At 36.8% G+C, this 21,025-nt stretch overlaps 2 protein-coding genes across 3 annotated transcripts in view; both read left to right on the forward strand.

The window, feature by feature from the left end:
• Positions 1–2,968, forward strand: part of LOC307143523 (uncharacterized protein) — a 29,773-nt gene extending 26,805 nt beyond the window's left edge. Inside the window, exons 10-12 of the mRNA XM_079845160.1 lie at positions 52–173; positions 270–421; positions 2,528–2,968. Coding sequence (XP_079701286.1) covers positions 52–173; positions 270–421; positions 2,528–2,628 — 375 coding nt within the window. The 3' untranslated portion in view covers positions 2,629–2,968. The remainder of the gene's footprint in view (positions 1–51; positions 174–269; positions 422–2,527) is intronic.
• A 1,423-nt stretch (positions 2,969–4,391) lies between these two features.
• Positions 4,392–21,025, forward strand: part of ogal (O-GlcNAcase like) — a 24,068-nt gene continuing 7,434 nt past the window's right edge. Inside the window, exons 1-12 of one of the 2 annotated variants that reach the window (XM_079845162.1) lie at positions 4,392–4,610; positions 5,034–5,085; positions 5,167–5,264; positions 5,368–5,498; positions 10,762–10,933; positions 13,055–13,153; positions 14,524–14,802; positions 16,043–16,135; positions 17,317–17,546; positions 18,734–18,908; positions 19,226–19,311; positions 19,389–19,481. In XM_079845162.1, coding sequence (XP_079701288.1) covers positions 4,568–4,610; positions 5,034–5,085; positions 5,167–5,264; positions 5,368–5,498; positions 10,762–10,933; positions 13,055–13,153; positions 14,524–14,802; positions 16,043–16,135; positions 17,317–17,546; positions 18,734–18,908; positions 19,226–19,311; positions 19,389–19,481 — 1,551 coding nt within the window. In that variant the 5' untranslated portion in view covers positions 4,392–4,567. The remainder of the gene's footprint in view (positions 4,611–5,033; positions 5,086–5,166; positions 5,265–5,367; positions 5,499–10,761; positions 10,934–13,054; positions 13,154–14,523; positions 14,803–16,042; positions 16,136–17,316; positions 17,547–18,733; positions 18,909–19,225; positions 19,312–19,388; positions 19,482–21,025) is intronic. The other variant, XM_079845161.1, reaches the window with a different exon arrangement.

Consider the following 21,025-nt stretch of genomic DNA (forward strand, 5'->3'; position numbering starts at 1 on the left):
ATTTAGTTACTTAGTTACTTTTTGTTTACACTGATTGTGTGTGATCCTCAGGAGGAGCGCAGGGTGGTGTATGTGGGAGGAGTCCGCGGGAGCATGGCGCCCTCTGACCTCAAAGACCGATTCTCGCTGTTCGGGGAGGTCGAGGATTGCACGATCCACCTCAGGAGTCGCGGGTGAGGCTCACACACACACACACACACACACACACACACATCTCTGCATCTGAAGCCCTGAGGAGTGTTAGAGCTGACGTATTTCCTCTGTTCTAGAGACAACTACGGCTTTGTGACGTATTACAGCCGAGACGACGCTTACACTGCCATCGAGAACGGGGGCAAGCTGAGGCGCTCAGACGAGCTGCCCTTTGACCTTTGCTTCGGCGGCAGACGCCAGTTCTGTAAATCCAACTATGCAGATTTAGGTTGGTCTGATGGATGATTTCTCATATTAGTACGTCATCTTTAAAGCGCAACAGAGCGAGTCGAAACCCGGCACGATTGACAGAAATAAAAACAGTTGTGCATTTTCTGGTGATTTTTTTTTTGTATTTTACAGTAAAATATTACAATATTTCTTCATTTGTTTTTATTTTTTTTATTCAGTAGTAATAATAATAGTCAAATTGATATACAATCACCAAATTTTGTCCAAATTGTGCAGCAAACTTGGGATTTTTTTTTACATCGCATTTTAAATCATAATCATTTAATAGATTTTGCAAGTTTCAGAGTGAAAATTAATAAATTAATAATAAGTCATATTGATATATAATCACAAAATATTGTCCAAATTGTGATATTTTTTATATCACATTTTAAAAAATGTAATAGATTTCCCCCTAAATTGTGCAAACGCTGCATGTTTTAGAGTAAAATTAATAAATTAAGACAGCCACACATATTAGTTGTCATTGTACAGTTGTATTACTATTATATTATTTTTCTAAATAAATGTTTTAATTTACAGTAAAATGACAATATATAATATTACAATATAGTAATATTTCTTATTTTGTTTTTATTAGTAATCAGTTTTTTTTGTAGTAATGATAATAACAATAATAGTCATTGATATATAATCACAAAATGTTGTCCAAATTGTGCAGAAAACTTGGGATTTTTTACATTTTGAAATCATAATTGCAATTTTTCTGAATGTAAAAAAAATCCCACGTTTGCTGCACAAATTGGATAAAGTTTAGCGATTGTTAGATTTTTTAGATTCGATTTTTCTCCCAAATCGTACAAACGCTGCACGTTTCAGAGTTAAAAATGATTCAAGACAGCATGAATGAATATTAATATTGTCATTTTACAGCTGTATTATCATATTATTTTTCATACTCAATTCTTTATTTTACAGTAAATTACAGTATATATTACAGTAGTAATATTTCTTATTTCGTTTTTATTAGTAATCTTTGTTTTTATTTAGTAGTAATACTAATAACAATAAAAATAGTCATGTTGATATATAATCACAAAATTGTGCAGCAAACCTTTTTTTTTACATCGCATTTAAAATCGTTTAATAGATTTTCCCCCCTAAATCTTGCAAACACTGCATGTTTCAGAGTGAAAATGAATAAATTAAGACAAATATTAGTTGTCATTTTACAGCTGTATTACTATATTATTTTTCTAAATTCAATTTTTAAACATTTTTCAGTAAAATATTTACAAAATATAATATTACAATATACAAATATTTCTTATTTTGTTTTTATTAGTAATCTCTGTTTTTATTTAGTAGTAGTAATAATAATAACAATAATAATAATCATATTGATATATCATCAGAATTTTGTCCAATTTGTGCAGAAAACTTGGGGTTTTATACATTTTGAAATCATAATTGCAATTAGATTTTACCCCCAAATCGTGCAAACGCTGCATGTTTCAGAGTGAAAATGAATTAAGCCAAGAAATATTAATATTGTCATTGTTCAGTTGTATTGTTATAAATACTACATTTATTTTACAGTAAAATATTACAATATAGTAATATTTCTTATTGTGTTTTGATAAGATAATCTTTGTTTTTATAGAAATAACAACAACAATATAATCACAATAAAAATTGTGCAGCAAACCTGGGATTTTTTACATCGCATTTTAAACCATAATTGCAATTTTTATCAGAATATTTTAAACTAGACCCCCCCCCCCCAAATCATGCAAACACTGCAGTTTTCTGAGTGAAAATTAATCAAGACAGCCAATAAATATTAATATTATTTTACAGTGACAATATTAATATTACAGTTTTCATAAATACTTTATTTTACAGTAAAATATATTAATAATAATAATATAGTAAAAAATATAGTGTTTATTTAGTGGTAATAATAATAATATTTTTATTGTTAAATTGATATAGCTATAATCACAAAATGTTTTTCGAATTGTGCCGATAAATTGATCGTGATCACAATTTTTATCAGATTTTTTCCTCCCCCAAACGAGCATCACTTGACAGAAGTTAGTTTGATTCTGAAGTGCCTCATTCCTGATGTCTTGTGGTTTAGATTCTAACCGGGACGTGGATCCCGCCGGGCCCAGAGGCCGATGCGACTCCTTCGACTTCGACGCATTACTGAAACAGGCCCAGCGAGGACAGAAGAGGTAGCAGACCCGAGATCCCTCACCCATCACTGACCCGCCACTGGTCACGCTGGGTCGAACTGGTTTTAACTGGTTTGGACGGATGACTTGTTCTTTTTCAGGGTTATTTGCACTTCACCTCTTTCTTACTTGACAGTTTAACCCTTCTGTTGAAGTACTACTTGTGGATTTTGTACATAAGAATAAAATGCATTAAAGGATGAAATCATCATCATCACGAAATGACATTAATTTGAATGGTTTGTCTTCTATATATAACCTGAGTTTTTTACGTGATACCAAAAATGTTATCCTCTTTCTCAGTTGGAACGATGAAACTGAATAAAAAAGTGTATGTATTAATGACTGACCTCTCTTGTTTTACACATTCACACAGAAATGAAGCCCTTTGGGCTGTAATTCATGAATGCTCTGCCATATAAACCTAGGGTTGGTCTTTTTAAAGACACTTTACTGCTGAAGTGAAAGCAAAAAATTAAGTTGACTGTAAAACAAGCATTTTTTATTTTATACTATATATTTATCAAATAAATTTTACTCAAATGTATATAAAATCAAAGCCATATGTCTAAACAAGTTGTGTTCCAAATTTGAAGTTGATATCACAAAAATTGAGGTTTTGTTTAGCCGCTATACTAAAAATAGCCACCAGGTGACGGCCATATTCAATTTAATTTTTTTTAATTAATATATTTTTGTCATATCACAGAACAGTCGCCAAATATTGATCCTTGAGCTTTCCGGCGATGCTTTTTGTCAAAATTTGTAAAAAAAATAATAATAAAATGGTTAAAATAAATGTTGTGAAATGAACATATGAAACATGACACCGCCCACTCGGGGAGGAGCCTGCTAACATATTATAAAATGCCATTTCCATGGTTACACAATGTCTGCTGGTTTTCACAGGATTAATTTTTGAGTTTTTAAGCTCCCAAATGACACCTAAATTATGATTATTACTAACAAAAAGAGTGCAGTGTCCCACAAGCAGGACGGTTAAATTAATTATACTAGTTTAGATAATTGTACGATTATGATATGCCACATAATAAATATAATACAACTAAAATACCCAAACAAAATTGAAAATGCTCAACATAATAGAAATTGGAAATAAAAAAGACTAGTTTAATGCGAAGTTATGCATTAAAATCACTATCATTTATTTATTAATACTCATTTTAAAATTATTTGATTTATTAATTTAATGTGATTTAGGAGAACCGAGTTCATACATCCACTTATCACCAAAACAAAAAGTCTTGAGGAGAAAAGTGAAGATAAAAGATAAAAACACATGATGTTTTGTCAAACATTACCAGATTCGTGCAACTTAAAGCAAATAATAGCATAAAACACCACAGAATTAATCAAATATACACTTACCGACGTTTGTTTTCCCGCCGAAATTATTTCACGTGCATTGAGGAACCCCAAAACCTGTAAATTCGTTACCAATTAAAACAATATTACAAGAAAACATGTTTAGTTTGGAACATTCTATAAAATAAAGGAATAAATATGTTTTCAGTTATAAGTGTGTGAGGCGAGATGAAAACAAACAACCGCTCAAACTAAAGCAATACTTAAATTCACCTTTGTTTACTTCAGTTTGCTATTTCCAAGCATTTCTAAAGGTGAATACTTCATATATTAAAGGTAAATACTTCATATATCGGTATTATCTAATAGTTATAGTGAGTTTTATCGTGTATTTGTGCTGAACACCTCAGCGAAAGGTGGGCTTTATCTGACAGCTGAGGAAGCGCGCATGCGCGACGGTGTGACCACGCGTACAATAAGGAAGCTGAGAGATTATAAACATAAACATTAATCCGAACAGCTGAGTGTGTGTCCTCAGATCCAGGAAGATCATCGAGCGCGCTGAGAACCATTAAAGAGCACAAACATCGAAGCGATCAGCTGCTAAACCACGAATCATGTCCAACAAATCCAACATCTTCCTGAGTGGAGTGGTCGAGGGTGAATATAAACATGATTTACATAAATATAAATCAGTGAGGATGTTAAGCTTAAAGCGTTTATAATGCGATGTGTATTTTAAAAATGTACTACTACTACTACTACTACTAATAATAATACACAGAATGCACTTGTATTTTATAATAATAATAATGTAGAAGGACATGTGACCCTAGAGCAATAAGGGTCTTGATGTGTGGTTTATTAGGACAATATTTGAAAATCTGGAATCTGAGGGTGTAAAAACATCTAAATATTGAGAAAATCTCCTTTAAAGTTGTGCAAATGAAGTCCTTAGCAATGCATATCACTACTAATAATACATTTATGATACAATAATATCTTCATGGAACATGATCTTAATATCCGGATGATTTCTGGCATAAAAGAAAAATGTATAATTTTGACCTTTGTGTATGGCAGGGTTTTATGGGAGGCCGTGGACTATGAGCCAGAGGACAGAGCTCTTCAGGAGGTGAATAACCCTCTTATCAGATGTCATCATGTGTTATCGGCTGGTTTATCTCACTGTGTGTGTGTGTGGTTTTCTTCACAGGGAGCAGAGATGGGGCTTGAACGCGTATCTTTACGCTCCCAAGGATGACTATAAGCACAGGATGTACTGGAGAGACCTGTACTCCCTGGAGGAGGCCGGTGAGCAGATCTGAAATATGAGCATTCTGTGCTTTTACATTGTCTCTGTAACGATATATACAGTTGAGCTGGGACTGAAAAGCTCCTGGATTGTGTGTTGCAGATCAACTCATGACGCTGATCTCGGCTGCGAAGGAGCATAATGTGGAGTTCATCTACGCCCTGTCCCCTGGGCTGGACATCACCTTCTCCAACCCTAAAGAGGTGGCGGCGCTCAAGAGGAAACTGAGCCAGGTGCAGACTTCTGTTATCATCTAAACCAACCCATTACGCTCTTTATGGAGTCTCCTACAGCAGCTTTACATGCATCCAAGGGTCTGGTGTAGTTTAATCCAAAAATCTTACATATTGTGCCTTTAAACAAGCATTTTTTATCGATTACAAAATCATTTTTACTCTAAAATTTATATAAAATCAAAGCCGTATATTTAAACAAGATGTGTTCCAAATTTGACGTTGATATCACAAAAATTGAGGTTCCTAGCAATCACTTTGAGTACGCTAGCAACACCCTAGCAACCACCCTGAGTACCCTAGCAACCGCATAGCAACCACCCCGAGATCTATCAAAACTACTAAACTAAAACTATTTCAAACTTTCTGGCTAGGCCAACTTAAAGTTTGTCTACAAACTTTTTAATCCAGTTTCCTCATAATCTCCACTGCAGCGTCATCTCTTCTCTCTCAGTGTCTCTAAGCTCCGCCTCTCTGAGAGCTGCTCTGCTGTGATTGGTCAAAAAGCGAGCGCTCATTATCATATCTGAATCTCAGCTCTTGACACTCAGTGATACGAGGGCAGATGTGTGAGGGCGGGGCAAAGAGACGCTGCTCAGCCAATCACGACCAGAGGTGGGCATTATGCTAATTAACTACAATGAGTGAGGGTGGGGCCAAGAGACGCTGTTTAGCCAATCACGACCAGAGGTGGGCATTATGCAAATTAACTACAGTGAGTGAGGGTGGGGCCAAGAGACGCTGTTTAGCCAATCACGACCAGAGGTGGGCATTATGCAAATTAACTACAGTGAGTGAGGGCGGGGCAAAGAGACGCTGCTCAGCCAATCAGGACCAGAGGCAGGCATTATGCTAATTTTGGTAGTGCCAATTTTCCTGCCACTTTTCCGTTAGATTCGGGGTGTCATGCTGAGTCGAATTATATCCAATTTTTCCATATCGGCCATTTTGAATTTTGTAGTACAATGCTGTATTTTATGAATGCATGAGCGTATCGTTATGAAACTCGGTGTGAGTCATCAGCACGATGCCCTGAAGGAGCCGGATTAGTTTCAGCCAGCGCCACCTAGTGGTGAAATCAAACATTCACATGCTTTGGATTTGGTTGACTTCTCTTCAAACTTCACATCCCTAGATTCCTGAATCCTCGCCGAGTCCAACAATACCAAACATGCTAGGTTTGTTCAATGTTGTGATTTACCGTTTAGACAACGTTTGCAAATATCTTCGGAAGCGTTTGTCCGATCGAGACGAAACATCGTAGGAATTTTTAAATCAAAGTCAGGGGTTATGCTCATGTCCATAACTCCTAAACAAAACGAGATATTTTCACCAGATTTGGCACTCTTATGTATGGGCGCACTCTGAGGACACACACTTAACGCGGTGGGACTGCACCACTTGGTGGCGCTATAATTGAACAAAACATGACATTGGCTCTATACAACTCAATGTATTTATTGGGTTTTCAACATTTCTGCTTAACATGGTCTCCAAACGTCTTCACTCATTTTTGAAGCTGAAGTTGCTTCTGTTGTGCTTGGCTCTGATCATATTGTCTTGTTTCCTCAGTAATGTTCCTCAGTAATGTTCTTGTTTCCTCAGTAATGTTCCTCAGTAATGTTCCTCAGTAATGTTCCTCAGTAATGTTCTGTTCTTGTTTCCTCAGTAATGCTCTTGTTTCCTCAGTAATGTTCCTCAGTAATGTTCCTCAGTAATGTTCTGTTCTTGTTTCCTCAGTAATGCTCTTGTTTCCTCAGTAATGTTCCTCAGTAATGTTCTTGTTTCCTCAGTAATGTTCCTCAGTAATGTTCTTGTTTCCTCAGTAATGCTCTTGTTTCCTCAGTAATGTTCTTGTTTCCTCAGTAATGCTCTTGTTTCCTCAGTAATGTTCTTGTTTCCTCAGTAATGTTCCTCAGTAATGTTCTGTTCTTGTTTCCTCAGTAATGTTCTTGTTTCCTCAGTAATGTTCCTCAGTAATGTTCCTCAGTAATGTTCTGTTCTTGTTTCCTCAGTAATGCTCTTGTTTCCTCAGTAATGTTCCTCAGTAATGTTCTTGTTTCCTCAGTAATGTTCCTCAGTAATGTTCTTGTTTCCTCAGTAATGTTCTGTTCTTGTTTCCTCAGTAATGCTCTTGTTTCCTCAGTAATGTTCTTGTTTCCTCAGTAATGCTCTTGTTTCCTCAGTAATGTTCTTGTTTCCTCAGTAATGTTCTTGTTTCCTCAGTTCTTGTTTCCTCAGTAATGCTCTTGTTTCCTCAGTAATGTTCTGTTCTTGTTTCCTCAGTAATGTTCTTGTTTCCTCAGTAATGCTCTTGTTTCCTCAGTAATGTTCTGTTCTTGTTTCCTCAGTAATGTTCTTGTTTCCTCAGTAATGTTCCTCAGTAATGTTCTTGTTTCCTCAGTAATGTTCTGTTCTTGTTTCCTCAGTAATGCTCTTGTTTCCTCAGTAATGTTCTTGTTTCCTCAGTAATGCTCTTGTTTCCTCAGTAATGTTCTTGTTTCCTCAGTAATGTTCTTGTTTCCTCAGTAATGTTCTTGTTTCCTCAGTAATGCTCTTGTTTCCTCAGTAATGTTCTTGTTTCCTCAGTAATGTTCTGTTCTTGTTTCCTCAGTAATGTTCTTGTTTCCTCAGTAATGTTCTTGTTTCCTCAGTAATGTTCTTGTTTCCTCAGTAATGCTCTTGTTTCCTCAGTAATGTTCTTGTTTCCTCAGTAATGTTCTTGTTTCCTCAGTAATGTTCTTGTTTCCTCAGTAATGCTCTTGTTTCCTCAGTAATGCTCTTGTTTCCTCAGTAATGTTCTTGTTTCCTCAGTAATGTTCTTGTTTCCTCAGTAATGCTCTTGTTTCCTCAGTAATGTTCTTGTTTCCTCAGTAATGTTCTTGTTTCCTCAGTAATGTTCTTGTTTCCTCAGTAATGTTCCTCAGTAATGTTCTGTTCTTGTTTCCTCAGTAATGTTCTTGTTTCCTCAGTAATGTTCCTCAGTAATGTTCCTCAGTAATGTTCTGTTCTTGTTTCCTCAGTAATGCTCTTGTTTCCTCAGTAATGTTCCTCAGTAATGTTCTTGTTTCCTCAGTAATGTTCCTCAGTAATGTTCTTGTTTCCTCAGTAATGTTCTGTTCTTGTTTCCTCAGTAATGCTCTTGTTTCCTCAGTAATGTTCTTGTTTCCTCAGTAATGCTCTTGTTTCCTCAGTAATGTTCTTGTTTCCTCAGTAATGTTCTTGTTTCCTCAGTTCTTGTTTCCTCAGTAATGCTCTTGTTTCCTCAGTAATGTTCTTGTTTCCTCAGTAATGTTCTGTTCTTGTTTCCTCAGTAATGTTCTTGTTTCCTCAGTAATGTTCCTCAGTAATGTTCTTGTTTCCTCAGTAATGTTCTGTTCTTGTTTCCTCAGTAATGCTCTTGTTTCCTCAGTAATGTTCTTGTTTCCTCAGTAATGCTCTTGTTTCCTCAGTAATGTTCTTGTTTCCTCAGTAATGTTCTTGTTTCCTCAGTAATGTTCTTGTTTCCTCAGTAATGCTCTTGTTTCCTCAGTAATGTTCTTGTTTCCTCAGTAATGTTCTGTTCTTGTTTCCTCAGTAATGTTCTTGTTTCCTCAGTAATGTTCTTGTTTCCTCAGTAATGTTCTTGTTTCCTCAGTAATGCTCTTGTTTCCTCAGTAATGTTCTTGTTTCCTCAGTAATGTTCTTGTTTCCTCAGTAATGTTCTTGTTTCCTCAGTAATGCTCTTGTTTCCTCAGTAATGCTCTTGTTTCCTCAGTAATGTTCTTGTTTCCTCAGTAATGTTCTTGTTTCCTCAGTAATGCTCTTGTTTCCTCAGTAATGTTCTTGTTTCCTCAGTAATGTTCTTGTTTCCTCAGTAATGTTCTTGTTTCCTCAGTAATGTTCTTGTTTCCTCAGTAATGTTCTTGTTTCCTCAGTAATGCTCTTGTTTCCTCAGTAATGCTCTTGTTTCCTCAGTAATGTTCTTGTTTCCTCAGTAATGCTCTTGTTTCCTCAGTAATGTTCTTGTTTCCTCAGTAATGTTCTTGTTTCCTCAGTAATGTTCTTGTTTCCTCAGTAATGTTCTTGTTTCCTCAGTAATGTTCTTGTTTCCTCAGTAATGTTCTTGTTTCCTCAGTAATGTTCTTGTTTCCTCAGTAATGTTCTTGTTTCCTCAGTAATGCTCTTGTTTCCTCAGTAATGCTCTTGTTTCCTCAGTAATGTTCTTGTTTCCTCAGTAATGCTCTTGTTTCCTCAGTAATGTTCTTGTTTCCTCAGTAATGTTCTTGTTTCCTCAGTAATGCTCTTGTTTCCTCAGTAATGTTCTTGTTTCCTCAGTAATGTTCTTGTTTCCTCAGTAATGTTCTTGTTTCCTCAGTAATGCTCTTGTTTCCTCAGTAATGTTCTTGTTTCCTCAGTAATGTTCTTGTAATGTTCTTGTTTCCTCAGTAATGTTCTTGTTTCCTCAGTAATGTTCTTGTTTCCTCAGTAATGTTCTTGTTTCCTCAGTAATGTTCTTGTTTCCTCAGTAATGTTCTTGTTTCCTCAGTAATGTTCTTGTTTCCTCAGTAATGTTCTTGTTTCCTCAGTAATGTTCTTGTTTCCTCAGTAATGTTCTTGTTTCCTCAGTAATGTTCTTGTTTCCTCAGTAATGTTCTTGTAATGTTCTTGTTTCCTCAGTAATGTTCTTGTTTCCTCAGTAATGCTCTTGTTTCCTCAGTAATGTTCTTGTTTCCTCAGTAATGTTCTTGTTTCCTCAGTAATGTTCTTGTTTCCTCAGTAATGTTCTTGTTTCCTCAGTAATGTTCTTGTTTCCTCAGTAATGTTCTTGTTTCCTCAGTAATGTTCTTGTTTCCTCAGTAATGTTCTTGTTTCCTCAGTAATGCTCTTGTTTCCTCAGTAATGCTCTTGTTTCCTCAGTAATGTTCTTGTTTCCTCAGTAATGCTCTTGTTTCCTCAGTAATGTTCTTGTTTCCTCAGTAATGTTCTTGTTTCCTCAGTAATGTTCTTGTTTCCTCAGTAATGCTCTTGTTTCCTCAGTAATGTTCTTGTTTCCTCAGTAATGTTCTTGTAATGTTCTTGTTTCCTCAGTAATGTTCTTGTTTCCTCAGTAAAGTTCTTGTTTCCTCAGTAATGCTCTTGTTTCCTCAGTAATGTTCTTGTTTCCTCAGTAATGTTCTTGTTTCCTCAGTTCTTGTTTCCTCAGTAATGTTCTTGTTTCCTCAGTAATGTTCTTGTTTCCTCAGTTCTTGTTTCCTCAGTAATGTTCTTGTTTCTCCGGCAGGTGTGTGGCTTCGGCTGCCGGGCGTTCGCGCTGCTGTTTGACGACATCGAGGCAGAGATGTGTCCTGCGGATAGAGAAGCTTTCGGCTCATTCGCTGAAGCTCAGGTGTGCGTCACCAACGAGCTGTTTCTGCACCTGGGCGAGCCGCAGACCTTCCTCTTCTGCCCCACCGGTACACAGGGGCATCAGAAACACACACAACTCAACAACAGATTATACACCTGCACTGGGTTTCAGAGAGTTGACAACACTTCTACTACTATAATAAAAAATACTCAACTATATAGACATAGAAAACAACAATAAAATGACTAAAACTTTAACTGAATTTAAAATGAAAACAGAAAATATAAAATCTAATTGAAAATATGAATAAAAACTAAAATATTATATCAATGACAGTAAAATATCACTGTTCAACCATCGTTAATGTTCTTTAAAGGGAAATTTGCATACAAAACATACAACAACAAAACATTTTTTTTCAATAACAAATAAACATAAATGCCCTATAATATATCACACATAGGGTTATTATCTAAAGCTGAAACTATTAATATTTACTATTAAATAAACATTTCTGTTAAATGAAATGAAGCTGAAATTAAATATAAATATTAGTTGAAACACTTAAACTAAACGAAAATTAGAAATGTTTCCTTGGCAATAAAATAAAATAATTTTATGTTGAAGCACTATAATAAATATAACTAAAATAAATAAATAATAATAAATCAAATCTTAATAAACTTAAAAAATAAAATTAACTAAAAATATGTAAATAATAATAAATCAAATCTTAATAAATGTAAAAAAATGTATTAACTAAAATACATAAATAGTAATAAATAAAATATGAATAAATGTTAAAAGAGTAATAAAATGAATAAATAATAATAAATAAAATCTTAATAAACGTAAAAATACAAATAAATAAAATTAACTAAAATAAATAATAATAAATATAATATTAATAAGCGTAAAAAATGTAATTAACTAAAATGCATAAATAGTCATAAATAAAATCTTAATAAACGTTAAAAAAATAATAAAATGAATAAATAATAATAAATAAAATCTTAATAAACTTAAAAATACAAATAAATAAAATTAACTAAAATAACTAAAATATTAATAAACGTAAAAAATGTAATTAACTAAAATACATAAATAGTAATAAATAAAATATTAATAAACATAAAAAAGTAATACAATTAATAAATAATAATAAATAAAATCTTTAAAAAATTTTTTAAATACAAATAAATAAAATTAACTAAAATTAATAAAAAACAAATATTAATAAACGTAAAAATACAAATAAATAAAATTAACTAAAATAAATAATATTAAATAAAATCTTTAAAAAATGTAAAAAAAAATAAATGTAATAAAATTAACTAAAATAAAAAATAATAATAAATAAAATCTTAATAAGTTTCAAGTTTATTATATTTATAGAGCACATTTTAAACAACCTTGGTTGACCAAAGTGCTGTACAGAAGTTACCTATGTCCATTACTGAAATTTAAAAAAATAGACATTCACAAGACATTAAACGCACAAGAAAACAGAAACAGGTTTTCAAAAGACTTTTGAACTCAGATACTGTGGGTGCAGTTTTGATCGATAAAGGAAGTTTGTTCCATAACTTTGGGCCAGCTACAGCCCAAAGTTGTTTTTTACGCTTTTTAATAAGCGTAAAAAATTGAATTAACTAAAATACATAAATAGTAATAAATAAAATATGAATAAACGTTAAATGAGTAATAAAATGAATAAATAATAATAAATAAAATCTTAATAAACGTAACAATACAAATAAATAAAATTAACTAAAACAAATAAGAATAAATAAAATATTAATACATTAAAAAAATTAACTAAATAAAATTAACTAAAATAAATAAATAATAATAATAAATAAAATCTTAATAAACGTAAAAAAATTTAATTAACTAAAATAAATGATAATAAATAAAATATTAATAAATGTAACAAATAAAATGAATAAAATTAACTAAAATACATGAATAATAATAAATAAAATATTAATAAATGTAAAAAAATACAAATAAATAAGATTAACTAAAATAAATAAATAAAACACAAATAAATAAAACCTAAATAGCACAGTAAAATGCCAAAAGCACACGACCAAATGACTACCTAAATTGGTGTGAAAACTAAACTAAAGCACATTAGCATTATACTGGCCAAACACATGGACTATTATCAGTAAATCCCATCTGTGAATCTCCTCAGTGTTGAGCTCATCCTCATTGTCTGCAGATTACTGTGCTGCATTCTGCTCTCCGAGCGTCCAGCTGTCTGCCTACCTCAACACGGTCGGAGAGAAGCTCAGCGCGGGCATCGACATCCTCTGGACAGGTGACATCATCATCAGCGCCCGCTGGCAGAACACGCGTGTAGAGACAGAGCCACACGCATCATAATCTGAAGCCCACGCCCACCGGGGGGGAAAACAATCCAACGCTCTCCATTGACTTTGCATTGCGTGAAGCGCCTCATTTCAGACTTATAACAAAAAACTGAACAATGTCTAAAAGCTGATATGTGACAAAGTGTACAGCAAACAAGCTAAACAAAACCCACAACCAAAAACCCAGACGTTTCTATAAGCTGTTGACCCAAAAAACGAGCGTTTAAGGACAAAAAAGTGTATTCAGGCCATTGAGACAGAGCGCAACACGTTATATTACACTGAGAAGTACGACTCACTGATTCATAACGTTCTGAACCACTGAATCGACTCACTGATTCATAACGCTCTGAACCACTGAATCGACTCACTGATTCATAACTTTCTGAACCACTGAATCGACTCACTGATTCATAACGCTCTGAACCGCTGAATCGACTCACTGATTCATAACGCTCTGAACCGCTGAATCGACTCACTGATTCATAACGCTTCGAAGCTTCATGATGCCGTGTTTTGAAATCGTCATCACTATATAAGTCGTTATTTAGGGTTTTTTTGCGCACAGAAACTATTCTCGTCTTCATAAAGTTATTGTAGAGCCGCTGTAGTGAGATGGACTTTGTAACTTTAGTCTTTAGTGTCTTTTAAGGGTCTTGAGAGTGTAAAGTTGAGCCAATGGAGGCCTTTCAGAGCATCAGCTTTACACTAAAATATCTTCATTTGTGTCTGAAGATGAACGGAGGTCTGACGGGTGTCCAACCACATGAGGCTCAGTCATTAATCACACAATTTACAGTTTTGGCTGAACTAACCCTTTAACAGTGAAAACATATTTACTGCACACATACGCTTACTGAGACACACTGAGTGTCAGAAATTGACCCATTCTTCTGCTGAAGCGTCACGTTTTACTGCCTTTTTCCACTTTTGTCTCCTTAAACTCTCATTTTTTTGGGTCGACGGCTTATAAAAACGTATTTCTGTGTTGTTTAGCTTGTTTGCTGTACACTTTGTCACATATCAGCTTTTAGACATTGTTCTGTTTTTTGTTATAAGTCCGAAATGACAAGGATGCCGCTTCACGCAATGCAAAGTCAATGGAGAGCGTTGGATTGTCCCCCCCCCAGTGTGGGCGTGGCCTAAATACGTTCTGTCTCTATTGTGCCGTATATCGAGTGAATCGCTTTCCAAACAAGAACAAATGTAGGGGCGGGGCTTGATTTTGTCTGTGGGGAATTGATTGGATGGTTGTGGTTTTGTGCTCTGTCTCTATGAGCCGCTGTATGACGTGTCTGATCTGCTTTCGTCCCGTCAGGGCCAAAGGTCGTGTCCCAGGACATCAGTGTGGCGTCTATAGAGGAAGTGTCCGCCGTTCTGAGGAGGCCGCCGGTCATCTGGGACAACATCCACGCCAACGACTACGACCCGCAGAGGCTGTTCCTCGGACCCTTCAAGAACCGGCCCACAGAGCTCATCCCCAAACTCAGAGGCGTCCTCACCAACCCCAACTGTGAATTTGAGCCCAATTTTGTGGCCATTCACACGCTGGCCACGTGGTGCAAGTCCAGCTGCGGACAGAAGGACGTCCCTATGGGTAAAGATGGCGGATTATGTTGGGTTGAGATGTAATGCTGCGTTCACACCAAACGCGAATAGAGCGTCTGGCGCGAGTGATTTCAATGTTAGTCAATGGAAAGGCGCGTTGACGCGTGTTTTGCGCGGCGCGAAGGACGCGATTCCGCCTCATTCGCGCGTCCAGTTCGCTCGAATGACGCAAATTGGACGCAAATTGAGCGTCTTGCACGAGTGATTTCAATGTTAGTCAATGGAAAGGCGCGTTGACGCGCGTCTGGAGGTCCCGCGGCGCGGAAGGCGTGTTTCGCGCGGCGCGAAGGACGCGATTCCGCCTCATTCGCGCGTCCAGTTCGCTCGAATGACGCAAATTGGACGCGAATTGAGCGTCTTGCGCGATACGCACGTTACACGCGAATGGTGCTTTTGTGCATTCACGCGTTTGAAGCGAATTCGTGTCTGACGCCCGAGTTGAAAAATTTGAACTTTGGCGTCAATTCGCGCCGCGTTAACCAATCAGGAGCCTGCTCACTGCGGTCACGTGGTTAAGAGAAACCCTGCATAAATTAAAAATACAACTTTTGTGTCACAAAATGTAGTTTTAAGACTTTTTTAGGTGATAATGTAGTTGTTTAAAGCTCAAATCTGTGGTTTATTTATAAAGAGAGCGCCTATTTAAAAAAAATAATCTTGTGTTTTTGGAGTTGTGAGATCCAGGCGATCAGCGGCGATCACCGCTCATTAACCCCAGTGAGAGCAGCCTCACCTCAGCCAGTCCTTCTGCATCTGCTGCTGCTCTGATGGCCTGTAGTGGTGCATCTTGTGTAGATCTAACGGCCGATCTTTGCTCTCATGAATATATAATTTGTTGTCTGCCAAATCGTTTTGACTGAGGGCAAAGAGAAGTTTCATAACTTTATATTTTAAGGATATTTAAACATACATGTAGTGAAGATAATGTAGGAGTCGCCTGGACCACAGTTGTGTGTCTATTAATGCTTAATATATATATTTTATGAAAATGAAAAGAGGCAGAGTGGTGTTTTATGACATATTTCTCATGGAGTGCCTTGAACGCGAGTCAATTTCGCTTCAAACGCCTGATTTCTACACGCGTCCAATTCGGCGTGGACGCGCGAATGCATTCAAAGTGTTCGCGCGTGAAACTAGACGCGATTTTGACGCTCAATTCGCATTCGGTGTGAACGCAGCATAAGAGAGCGGTGTGTCCTCCTCATGTATCGATGTCTGTCGCTCCACAGATGGAGACGATCAGGACTACAACCCCCATGAGGCTTTGCAGCTCGCGCTCACAGACTGGCTGGTGGAGTTTGGTAGAGCGAATCAACCTGACGGTAAAACACACGTCTAGCCTGATCTCTTTATCATCACGTGTCACAGAGTCGCTAACTTAGACTAAAACCAACCTTTACATCACGTTAACCCTCTGCTGCTCTTGCTTTAGGGGTTGCATTGTTCAGAAGTGACCGGACACCTAAAAAATAAACTTCCTCCACCCCAGTAAAACCAATGCAATTTATTTTTCTTCAATAATATTTTTTCTTTTTAATTTTGTATTTTGAGATGATTTGATGGTATTTTTTTATATTTATGCAATAATTATAGTCTATTTTTGCCATTGAAAATTATTAAAAAAAAAAGAAAAAATTCAATTTTTTATTTTTTTATTTTTGCAGTATTTCAGGTTAAAATAGAGACTAGGCCTTCAAAATATTTTTTTGAAGGCAGATTAGCCCCTCTTTTGGAATTATTTCAGAAATCCTGCAGCCATGAGTGTAACCACTAGAGGTCTCTATGGCTTGAGTTCACTAGTTCTCTTTTGAACACATTTAATGATTTTTTTTGATGGATTTGAATATATATTTAAAAAGTCTCACAGACTATTTATTATAAAGTTTTAGATTTTTTTTGTTTTGTTAGAAATATAGATTTTTTTCTGTGAATTTGTGTTTTTGCAGATTTCCCATTCATTTCCTATGGTGGTCATTTTTGACCGAAGAGCACAAGTGGGAGTATTTTTTTTTATGACCAATTAGCATGCTCGAATCATGACCCCAATTTTTTTGTGTTTATAGCCGTTTAGCCGTCACAATCTGGCCCTTGTCAAACTCGCTCAAATCCTTACGCTGCCCATTTTTCCTGCTTCTAACACATCAACTCTGAGGACAAAATGTTCACTTGCTGCCTAATATATCCCACCCACTAACAGATCGTCAGTGTTACTCACTGGTCATAATGTTATGGCTGATCAGTGTACTGGCATACTATTTTTCACATGCTATATAGTAGAGAAGTATTACATTTTATAATACTTTTATTTAGAAGGCGTGTTCTAGGAACAATACAAGGTTAAAAGTTTGCTAAGAAGTATTTCCTACTGAAGCAAGGCGCAACACACCCAGTGCATTATGGGTGTTGGAGTTTTTCTAGTCTTCTCCAGTCACATAGCACTGATTCTACTGGACGGCCATTCTCTAAATGCTAAACTGAAGTGTTCTCCCTCTGATTGGTTCAGGCTGTGGCCGGCCGAAGCGTGAGGAGGAGGAGCCGATGCAGACGGACGGGTTTGTCCCCGGGCCCCGAGAGAACCCGCTGTACACTGCGGAGCCGCTGGCGCTGGAGGACCTGACCCTGCTGGCAGAGCTCTTCTACCTGCCCTATGAGCACGGAGCCGCCGCCCTCGCCATGCTGGAGGACCTGCACTGGCTCCGCTCCAACTGTAGCTCCGCCCACGAGTCCCCGCAGGTCAGAGGTCATGAGGATAATGCTCCTCGTGTTTAAATCTCAGACGCACTGCTCACTCTGGTCTGAACACCACTGACCAACACACACACACACACACACACACACACACACACACACACACACCTGCTCTAAAGTCACACACACACACACACACACACACACACACACACACACACACACACACACACACACACCTGCTCTAAAGTCTCACACACACACACACACACACACACACCTGCTCTAAAGTCTCACACACACACACACACACCTGCTCTAAAGTCACACACACACACACACACACACACACACACACACACACACACACACACACACACACACACCTGCTCTAAAGACACACACACACACACACACACACACACACACCTGCTCTAAAGTCACACACACACACACACACACACACACACACACACACACACACACACACACACACACACACACACCTGCTCTAAAGTCACACACACACACACACACACACACACACACACACACCTGCTCTAAAGTCACACACACACACACACACACACACACACACACACACACACACACACACACACATGTTGGGTTTTCATGTTTTATGGGGACTTTCCATAGGCGTAATGGCTTTTATACTGTACATACCGTATATTCTATCCCCCTACACTGCCCCTAAACCTACCCATCACACACACACACACACACCTGCTCTAAAGTCACACACACACACACACACACACACACACACACCTGCTCTAAAGTCACACACACACACACACACACACACACACACACACACACACACACACACACACATGTTGGGTTTTCATGTTTTATGGGGACTTTCCATAGGCGTAATGGCTTTTATACTGTACATACCGTATATTCTATCCCCCTACACTGCCCCTAAACCTACCCATCACACACACACACACACACACACACACACACACACACACACACTGCCCCTGCCTGCTTCATAATGTCATGATTGTGAGATGCATTGCATGTTATAAAGTCCAAAGGTTTTTCAGAATTGCGTGTTTATATCTCACAATCCCGACTTTATAACCCATAACAGGGCGTGGCACTATATCAATAAACCCCGCCCTCAAGACTGATTGACAGCTGAGCGGACAGTGTGAATGCACACACTGAATGCGTGTGTGTGTGTGTGTGTGTGTGACGTTCAGGGTAAAGAATGGACACGGAGGGCGGAGAAGTTTGACCAGATGTGCGGCGCTGTGGTCCAGATGTTCAACCGACTGTCCAACGTGCCCAACCGGATCATCCTCTACGACCTCTACAACTACATCTGCGACATCAAGAGCGGCGTCACCATGGCCAAAGCCTACGTCAGAACACTGGGTGTGTGTGTGTGTGTGTGTGTGTGTGTGTGTGTGTGTGTGTGTGTGTGAGTGTGTGTGTGTGTGTGTGTGCTGCTGCGTGTCCCTGTATGTGTAATAATCAGTGTGTGTGTGTGTGAGTGTGTGTGAGCTGGTCCTGATTCTGCTGTTGTTGCTGCAGGAGGCCGGACTCCTCATCCAGTGTGTGTGTGTGTGTGTGTGTGTGTGTGTGTGTGTGTGTGTGTGTGTGTGTGTGTGTGTGTGTGTGTGTGTGTGTGCTGCAGGAGGCCGGACTCCTCATCCTGTGTGTGTGTGTGTGTGTGTGTGTGTGTGCTGCAGGAGGCCGGACTCCTCATCCTGCTCTGGCTCTGACTGATGACCCTGAGCCCTGGGGCTTCAGAGGGGCTCTGTCTGGAGAATTCCAGGTACTGTATGACACTGACCTTTGACCTGTGATTGGACCGCTGGACCTGATGATGCGTGTGTTCCTCCTGATGTTTAGCGGATGCTGCCGTCACATGGGAAGCGTGATCTGTTCCGCAGTCCGCCATCCACACGCGTGTACACCATCCGGCCCGGCACGCCTAAAGATCAGGTGACCGCGCTCTTAAAGGGACAGCACACATTCACAATGGCTTTCCTAATCATGTGACACTGAAGACTGGAGTAATGATCATACATTCAGCTTTGATCACAGCAATACATTACACTTTTCTTTTATTACCAAGATTTGCCATGTTTTAGCATCTTGCTAGCATGATTGAACATGTTTAGCACACGAATTAGCATGCTGCAAACATGTTTTAACGTTGTTAGCACAAATTAACATGTTAGCATGATTTAACATTTGCTATCATGTTTTAACATGAATTAACATGTTGCTCATTTGATTTAACATGTTGTTTATATGATTTAGCGTTTTGTTAGCATGTTTTAACATTAATTAGCATTTTGCTAGTGTGATTTAACATGTTTATAGCATTTTTTTGCATTAATTATCATTTTGCTAGTGTGATTTAACATGTTTATAGCATGTTTTAGCATTAATTATCATTTTGCTAGTGTGATTTAACATGTTTATAGCATGTTTTAGCATTAATTAACATTTTGCTAGTGTGATTTAACATGTTTATAGCATTTTTTTGCATTAATTATAATTTTGCTAGTGTGATTTAACATGTTTATAGCATGTTTTAGCATTAATTATCATTTTGCTAGTGTGATTTAACATGTTTATAGCATGTTTTAGCATTAATTAGCATTTTGCTAGTGTGATTTAACATGTTTATAGCATGTTTTAACATTAATTAGCATTTTGCTAGTGTGATTTAACATGTTTATAGCATGTTTTAGCATTAATTAGCATTTTGCTAGTGTGATTTAACATGTTTATAGCATGTTTTAGCATTAATTATCATTTTGCTAGTGTGATTTAACATGTTTATAGCATGTTTTAGCATTAATTAGCATTTTGCTAGTGTGATTTAACATGTTTATAGCATGTTTTAGCATTAATTATCATTTTGCTAGTGTGATTTAACATGTTTATAGCATGTTTTAGCATTAATTATCATTTTGCTAGTGTGATTTAACATGTTTATAGCATGTTTTAGCATTAATTAGCATTTTGCTAGTGTGATTTAACATGTTTATAGCATGTTTTAGCATTAATTATCATTTTGTTAGTGATTTAACATGTTTATAGCATTTTTTGCATTAATTATCATTTTGCTAGTGTGATTTAACATGTTTATAGCATGTTTTAGCATTAATTATCATTTTGCTAGTGTGATTTAACATGTTTATAGCATATTTTAGCATTAATTATCATTTTGCTAGTGTGATTTAACATGTTTATAGCATGTTTTAGCATTAATTATCATTTTGCTAGTGTGATTTAACATGTTTATAGCATTTTTTAGCATTAATTAGCATTTTGCTAGTGTGATTTAACATGTTTATAGCATGTTTTAGCATTAATTATCATTTTGCTAGTGTGATTTAACATGTTTATAGCATGTTTTAACATTAATTAGCATTTTGCTAGTGTGATTTAACATGTTTATAGCATGTTTTAACATTAATTAGCATTTTGCTAGTGTGATTTAACATGTTTATAGCATGTTTTAACATTAATTA

Source organism: Gobio gobio (genome assembly GCF_949357685.1).
Source record: "Gobio gobio genome assembly, chromosome: 19".
NCBI lineage: Eukaryota > Metazoa > Chordata > Actinopteri > Cypriniformes > Gobionidae > Gobio > Gobio gobio.